The 8008-nt window shown below is 59.6% G+C and overlaps 2 protein-coding genes across 2 annotated transcripts in view; one reads left to right on the top strand and one right to left on the bottom strand.

Annotated features, from left to right (window-relative positions):
- Position 1: 1 nt before the first annotated feature.
- On the top strand, positions 2-1112 carry Mesp2 (mesoderm posterior bHLH transcription factor 2; the record flags this gene model as incomplete). The annotated part of the gene is made up of 2 exons (XM_013011871.1): positions 2-19; positions 502-1112. Coding segments are annotated over 2 exons (288 nt in total), but the record flags the coding sequence as incomplete, so codon positions are not given.
- Positions 1113-6035: 4923 nt separating this feature from the next.
- The window catches only part of Anpep (alanyl (membrane) aminopeptidase), a 24395-nt gene continuing 22422 nt past the window's right edge, over positions 6036-8008 (bottom strand). Inside the window, exons 20-21 of the mRNA XM_013011870.1 lie at positions 7711-7792; positions 6036-6555 (exon numbers count right to left, since the gene is read on the bottom strand). Of these exons, the coding sequence (XP_012867324.1) occupies positions 6403-6555; positions 7711-7792 (235 nt within the window). The 3' untranslated portion in view covers positions 6036-6402. The remainder of the gene's footprint in view (positions 6556-7710; positions 7793-8008) is intronic.

The following is an 8008-nucleotide window of genomic DNA, read 5'->3' as shown; positions in this document are numbered from 1 at the left end:
GCTGGCCGAGGTGTTCCGGGTAGGCGCCTGCTCCCCACCCCGGGGGCGGGAAGGGGGTCGGGGAGGGGGGACGGGGAGTGGATGCCATCCGGGCCACCTGAGAGGGGGGAGATGGAGCCCGCTGTCCCCCCTCCTTGGAGGGAGGGTGCTGAGTTCTGAGTACTCGTTACGCTGGAGCCGGTGGCCTGCTGCGTGGGGTTTTGTCATTCATTCATGCATGCATTCATTCATTCATGCATGCATGCAGGACTTGGGGGTCCAAAAAAGAGGGTGTTCGTCACCAGATGGTGACAGGCGGCCGGCCCCAGGGGTCTGCGCGTGCCTTTGTTTACCCAGCCCTTCCTGGGGAAGCCGGTTCCCACGCTCCCTGAGCTGGGATTGCGAGGGGGTGCGGGCCGGTCGGCCTCTTCCCGGGGTGTGTGTGTTGGGGAGAGGGGGGAGATCAGATTCCTGTCCGCAGACTCCCCGCTGACCGTCTGTCCCGGCGTCCGTCTCTTGCAGAACGTCCCTGTGTCTCCAGAATCCTGCCTGTCCCTGGAGAGCCCCCCCCTCCTGGCCCTCCCTTCCTGCCAGAGACCCCAGCCTCAGCTCCAGTGGGGGTGCTGGGGTCCCGACGTCACAGAGCTGCTGCCGGGTCCCGGGGACCAGGAGCCGGGCCCCATCTTCCCGCTCAGCGTGGTGAGCCCGGGCCTGAGCCCTGGCCTGAGGCTGGGCGGCTGCCCTGAACTTTGGCACGAGGATCTGGAAGGGCCGCAGCTGGGCATCTTCTAACGACTTTGCTGCCCCTGGGCAGCCCCATCGGCCCGCGGCGTGGACGCCTTCCCTTCCTCCTTGTTTGCTTCCCCGGGGCCTTTTGAGCTCTCTGGTAGCTACTCGTTTTTGTGAAGGATGGATGCCTCAGTGCCAACAGACGGACAGATGAACGGCGGGGCCCTCCTTGGCTGAAGGGGGGGGCAAGAGCACCCTCCACTGCCTGGCACCCCCGTGCTCTGACCTGACCCCAAAGGCAGCCAGGCTGGAAAAGGGGGGAGGGGGCGGGGCCAGGCCTGGGCTCCCCACCCTTGGTCACTGCAGTTCAGAATCCTGTGGTTTATTTTGTAATTGTTTTAAAGAACAAAAGTACCCACCCTGAATTCGGTGTTGTCTGTGTTTTCTTCTATCAACCCCGGCTCTTCTTGGAGTAGGAAAAGTGTCTGTGTGGGGAAGAGCCTGCTCCCTTCCCCCCATCAATCCGGGCACGCCAGCTTCACGCCGGCCTTCACAACAACTGGACGTTGGTTGTGGCCACGGGTCTCTATCATTAAGTTTCTGCTCCCCAGTCCTGCGGCTGTGACAGGAGCTAAGAATAAAAGGCAAGGGGCTGGGAAGGTGGCTCAGTGGTAGAGTGCTTGCCTCGAGGTCTTGGGTTCGATTCCTCAGCACCACATAGGAAAAAGCTGGACATGGTGCTGTGGCTCAAGTGGTAGAGCGCTCACCTTGAGCACAAAATCTCAGGGGACAGTGCCCAGGCCCTGAGTTCAAGCCCCACAACCAATTTTAAAAAAATAATAAAAGGCAAGTCAGGTGTTAGTGGCTCACACCTGTCATCCCAGCCACTCAGGAGGCTGAGTCTGAGGATCGAGGTTTAAAGCCAGCTTGGGCAGGAAAGTCCGTGAGACTCTTCTCTCCAATGAACCACCAGAAAACCACAAGTGGTGCTGTGGCTCAAGTGGTAGAGCGCTGGCCTTGAGCAAAAAGAACTCAGGAACAGCGCCCGGGCCCTGCACCGCCAGGATCTCAGAAGGGAAGCCGTCTCCAGGTTGCTGTTGGCATTGGAGCCAACCCAGCGTGATCTGGTCCGCTGGCTCGGGGAGACCCTGGGGGAGACCCTGGTGGCTTTGCAGCCGGCGTGACGGGTGCCGGACGTGCGGGAGTCTGACGAGATGCGCCAGGCGAGGGCGGGTGACAGCTGAGGCAGCCATGCGCCCGGAAAGGGTTAAATGGAGTTGGAGGAGAGGCTGGGGGAGGCCGGGCCTTGCTGGGCAGGGGAGCGGCCAGGCGGGAGCCCGTGGAGGGTGAGCTGGCTGAACTGGCCAGACAGAACTCTTGGACCCTTCATCTGGTTCACAAACAGGGAGGCCGCGGTTCAGGCCAAGCTGCGTTCGGCCACCCCGAGAAGCCCGTGTGGCTGCCGACGTGCCGGGCATCGGGCCTCCCTTCCTCTCCAAGCCTCCTTTCTCCCCTCTCCTAAAGCAGAAACTGGCAGGGGTGGGCACGCAGACACCAAACCTTCCTCTAACCTTCTAGAACCTACTGTCCCCTAGAACGGCCAGCCAGGATGACGGCAGAGGGATAGACAGGCGGTGGAAGGCAGACACCAGGACCCCGCACGCAGGTACGCAGCGGGACTGGGTGGTGACCGCTGTCCCTGGCTGGAGGGGTTTGTGCATGTGAAGAGCTGCCAGAGGGAGAGGAGCATGGCTGGGGGGGGCTGCGGCCCCCCTCTCCCCCCCAGGAGGTCCATCTGTGACATCCTGGGCCACGCGCCCGCCCGGGCACCTCTGAAGGTGGGGGGGGTTGAGGCGGGTCCCCACCCCCATCCCCACCCCAATGACAGCTCACCCCTTCCTGGGGTCCCTGGCAGACCCCTGGGAATCAGACATGGCAGATCCTGCTCTGGACCTCCCGAGGACTGCGTGACCCCCCGATGACCGGCGTACCGCGGGGGTACGCCGAGGGCAAGCGCCCAGGGCAGGCAGGTTGAGCCTTCCGCTCATGGGGTCCAGACTGCGGCCCTCAAGGCGTGACGGCTTCTCTAGAACCCCTGGAGGAGCCGGGACTGAGACACGGGTCCCCAGACCCCTGCCAGCCTGGCCCCACCCCGCCCACCTTTCCCTTCACTGCACCCTGCTTGTGCTCTCCCCATGTACACAAAGGTGAGTCTCCTCTCCCCGCACGCCACTGCCTCTCTCATTGCTGTAATGAGACAGCCGTTGCGGTGTGGCGTGGTGTGGTGTGGTGTGGTACGATGTGGTGTGGTGCGGTGCGGTGCAGTGTGGTGCGGTGCGGTGTGGCGTGTTCTCATCTGCTGGGAGTCTGGGTAACCCAGAAAGCCATGGTTCTGACCCTAGAACAAGTAACCTCTGGGCCGTTTCTGCTGGATGAGCTCAGCCGGTCCTCTTCCCGCAGGCCTTGGTGCTGGGTCTCCTGGGGTTGGGGGGGGGGTACAGTTCCCTGCTTTCCTGCAGCCTAGGAAGGCCGGCAGCCTCTACCCCCCCCCCAGCTCCAGATAAAGGATGGGCTTTGCTCAGCTGGGGCATGGCAGCTAAGAGTTGTGACTCACCCTCCTGTGCCTCAGTTTCCTTATTTGTAACAAGAAGGTAGGGCTGGGCTGGTGTTATGGCTCAGTGATAGAACACTAGCCTCGTTAGCTAGTGGCCCACCACTACTACTCAGGAAACTGGAAACTGAGATCTTTGATGTTCAAAGCCACCATGGCTGACTCATCTCCAATTAACTGCTAAAAAGCTGGAAGCAGCACTGTGGCTTAAGCTAGAGTAGAGCAACAAAGAGGACAGCGCCCAGGCCCTGAGTACAAGCTTCAGGACTGGCACATGCGTGTGTGCACACACACACACAGAGGAAACCCTAGCTTAACATGCCTGCACCTCAGACGGCGATGCCAGGCACAAAGGATGAAGACTTCCCGGCAGCCCCCAGCACGGAGCCTCCTCGGACTCAGGGAGGGAGAGGCAGGCCCCTCCCCCAGCTAGATCTCGGGTCAAGTGCCAGCCGAGGCCGCTGGGCCCTGGCGACAGGAAGTGCGGGCTGGGCAGTACCCGGGGGACTTAATCTGGGGCCTTTGAGGTGCAAATGGTGGAGAAGGTGGGGTTGCTTCTCACCTGGGAGGGGAAGGGAGGGGAGGCAGTAGGCTGGGAGGAGGAGGAGGAGGATGTGGGACAGAAGTTGTTCAGGCTCTGCTCCCTAGTGTCAGGCCGACCTCCCAGGCTAAGTATGCACATGCCCAGAGCCACAAACCCACCCCACAGTCCTGTCCCCCCAACAGCAGCTGGGCATCGTCTAGAACCAGAACCCCAAGATGCCTGCGGGGGTGCCTGCTGTATGGCACAGGTGCCCACGCACCCCTCCATTTTGCTGCCGTCAAGCTTGGGATTACCCAGTGCATGGAGAAATACCGTGTGTGTGTGTGTGTGTGTGTGTGTGCGCGCGTGCGCGCGTGCGTGCATGCATGTGTGTACGTGTGTGTGTGTGTGTGTGTGTGTGTGTGTGGTGCGTTCCTGGAGTGCAGACTTCTCAGCCACCCCGTATGACAGGCAGGGTGCACCCTCATTTCCTGAGCCCAGATTCTGCGCCCCCCCCCCATGACCTGGAAAAGCACAGCTCAGGACCCCAGTGCGCACAGCCTGGAGAAGGCGGAACCAGGTACTGACAGCACCCACTCCCGTCCCTCCTGTAGGGGAGGGGCTCCCTCCGCCCTGCAGAACCTGCCCTCACCACCTTGGGGAGACACCCCCCCCCCGCCTCCGGCCAGGTCACCTCCTGGGGACCCCAGTACCCAGCCCCCCTCCAGCCTCCATGGGAAGTGTGGCCTCAGGTATTGGGAAACAGGAGTTGGGAACCTGGAAGTCTCTAATTGAGGACTCGCACCTGGCCACCACTGCCCAGTGGACTGGATCTAGGGAGATGAATTCCTAGGAGCTGTCACCAGACGTGCTCAGCCCCCAAGGCTAAAGCTCTTCTCCCACTTTTTTGTGTGTTTTGGTTAGTTGTGGGGCTTGAACTCAGGGCCTGGGTAGCGCTGTCCCTAAGCACTTTTGCTCAGGACGAGCACTCTAACCACTCTGAGCCACAGCTCCACTTCCGGTTTCCGGTGGTTCATTGGAGGTCAGTCACACGGGGACTTTCCTGCCCGGGCTGCCTTTGAACTGTGAGTCCTCAGATCTCAGCCTGCTGATCGGGAGGATGATGGGCGTGGGCCACTGCGCCGTCCATCACTCTTGTAGCAGCCACTTACTCTGTTCCTGCCTGGCAACTCTGCCTCCATTCTGTGTTTCTCTGTCCTGTGTTCGAAGCCGTTCCCTCCCTGGTTTCCGGAAGGATGGCACGGAGAGGCCTTAGCCAAAGTACAGCCATTCTGGACTTAGACTCCACTGTGAAGGCCTTTACTCAAAGTGAGGACTGGGTTCCTGGAAAAACTGCAAAATGTCCCAATAACGTTCCGCTCGTAACTGCTCTAGCGTAGTTAACATAGTTTGCTGCTTAGCCGCTTAGCCTGCACACGCTGGCCAGCAGGATTGTTACAAAATTCACTCAATGTCAACCAATCATGTAACTGCCAAGCCAGGATCCCCCTTAGCTCAACACTATACCCTATAAAACCCTGTGAACTGAAGAGTCGGGCTCTGATGGAGGTGAGTCCAGGCTCCAGCTTCCAATCAACGGCTCTGACTCTCTTGGGCTTGCACTGGAATCGCCAACTTGGTGGTCTTTGGGGATCCTTATCTGGGCACAGGATCTCCTTCATGACAAAGGCCCAAAGACCCCGCAGAGCCCTGCAGGACACAGCTCCCCCAAAGAGAACAGTTACCTCGAAGGACCAGGCTGTGCCTTGAAACAAGAGCTGTCATTGCACGGAGCCAGATGCACCCACCTGGAGTGAAACCAGCCATATTCCTTCCCCGGAACCCCCAAAACCAGCACCCAGAGATGTGGTCACGCTTGTCTACCCTGCCCCAAACCGACTTAACCCCGAAGCCCCTGTCTATACCCAGATGATCTGAGGTGCTGTCTCCCCGCGGCAGGTCTTTCTCTGATGTCTCCTCAGAAACTTCCTGATCACTTGAGGAAGAGTCCTCTTCCTCAGTTTCTCTTGTGCAAGATGGAGTTTGAGCGGCTATGAATCTCAGCAGCAGGCCGGCACCTCCACCTATCCTCTTGGGGTCCCAGACTCCCCCAGTGCATCCACATATCCGGGTGTCTGATTGCTGCCTACCTGCTGGGGCTCCAGCTCCGGCTGCAGGAGTGAGACTCGAGGCTCATCTACAAATTCTTTATTTACATTTTTACTTAGAAAAAAAAATACAGATCTGGTGTGCTATGGATTCCTTGGGTTTGGGGTCCTCACGGAGAGGTGAGGGGTGAGGGGCAGCCCCCACAAGGCTGCCACTGTCCACCAAGAGTTTCTGTACCCCTGGCCCTGGAGCTGGGGGTCCCTGAGCTCAGCCCCCAGCCACAGACGGGGGCCGGGGGTGGGGTATGGTGAAGGGCAGCGGCTGGGAGGGGAGGGACTGGGGGTGGGGAGCATGAGGCCTCGGGAGGGCCTCGAACCTGAAGGCTACCCTTTGAGGGGCAGACGCTGCGAGGCTCTGCCCTTGGCTGGTGACTTGACAAAGGGAAACTAAACTACTGGCTGTTGGCCATGAACCAGCTGAGCACCGGGTCCTTGTTCTCCTTCACCCACTTGATGTTGGCTTTCGTCTTCTCCAAGGCCTGCTCCAGAGCCCGGGTGCCCGAACCGAAGCCCGTGTCCATGTTGTCCATCTTGAACTTCTCCAGCTGTCGACCAGACAAAGAGTCTCAGCCCTGGGCTGGGGAAGGGGGGAGGACGAGAAGAGAGAGAGGAGAGGGAGGGGAGAGGAGGAGGGAAGGAAGAGAAAGGAGGGAGGAGGGAAGGGGGAAGAGGGAGGGGAAAGGAGATAGACAGGAAAAGGGAAAGGGAGAACAGGGAGAGGGAGGGAAAGAGGAGGGAGAGGGAGGGGACAGGGAGGGGAGAGAGTCTCCCACTTCCCATGGGCACTTGCAGGCCTGGGGATGGGGTCACGTCTCTCCCCAGGAGGACAGGGGGACAAGGTCCCAAGCACCCCGGATTGCAAGGCCACAGCCTCAGCAGAATTCGGCTGGAGCAGGTGCCCCGGCCTTCCTTATGCAACTTTTTATTAACTGAAGTCTAATCTCCACGCAACCAAGACAGGTGGAGGGGCGCACTCCAGAGGCCCCACGGAAGCTGCTAGAAGCCTCTTCAAACTGCAACCTGGTGGAAACGCCCACCACCCAATGACCCAGTTGCTGGCACAGATACTCGGCTTTTGAGGGGAAGGGGGCTTTAGATAGAAAGCCTAGAGGTTCTAGCCAGGGCAAAGTAGGCCAAAAATGGAAGAAAAGGCAACCCAGAGAAGAAGAAATCAAACTTTCTTGATTCAGATAGCAGAAAATCTGCCACTCTGGTGATTGACTGAGGATTCTGTTCATTATGGTAAGAATATTCTGGACTTAGTGGCAGTGGGCATACAGACAATATTGTAAACATATCAAAAAGCACTTAACATTTGAGTTTTGTGGTGCTTGAATTCTACCTCATCTGTCAGTCGTGGGACTTGAACTCTGGGCCTGAGCACTGTCCCTGAGCTCTTCAGCTTGCGGCAGAGAGCTCTACCACTTGAGCCACAGCGCCACTTCTGGTTTTCTGAGTGTTTTGTTGGAGATAAGAGTCTCATGGCCTTTCCTACCCGGGCTGGCTTTGAACCGTGATCCTCAGATCTCAGCCTCCTGAGTAGCTAGGATGACAGGCATGAACCACAGTGCCCGGTTCCTACCTGGATTTTTAAGAAACAGAACTGGACACGTAATCCAGCTGCTTGGTGAGGGAGGCGGGATGACCTGCGCCCAGGAAGTGGGGGCGGGGCAGCCTCTCAGCCAGGCTCTGCTGCTTACCTGCTGGAGTTCGTACTCGGTGGAGAAGCGTCTGGTCACCGCCTGAATGAGGTTGGCGAAGGAGAAAGAGCCGCCGCCATAACTGCAGGGTGGGGGGAGGGGAGGGTGAGTCCCGGGAAGGGCAGGGGGGGGAGAGGCAGAGTGCCCATCCTAGTCCTGCACAGTCCCAGGCACGCGGGGGCACTGGGCAAGAGCCTGGCCCTGGCTCCCCCCCTCCCCTCCTCCAGCCTGCCCTGGCTCCTCCCCTCCCCACCTCCAGCCTGCCCTGGCTCCTCCCCTCCCCACCTCCAGCCTGCCC

Source organism: Dipodomys ordii, unplaced genomic scaffold, assembly GCF_000151885.1.
Source record: "Dipodomys ordii isolate 6190 unplaced genomic scaffold, Dord_2.0 Scaffold15, whole genome shotgun sequence".
NCBI lineage: Eukaryota > Metazoa > Chordata > Mammalia > Rodentia > Heteromyidae > Dipodomys > Dipodomys ordii.
The sequence above is the reverse complement of the archived record's forward strand: the minus strand, read 5'-3'. Positions and strand labels throughout refer to the sequence as shown.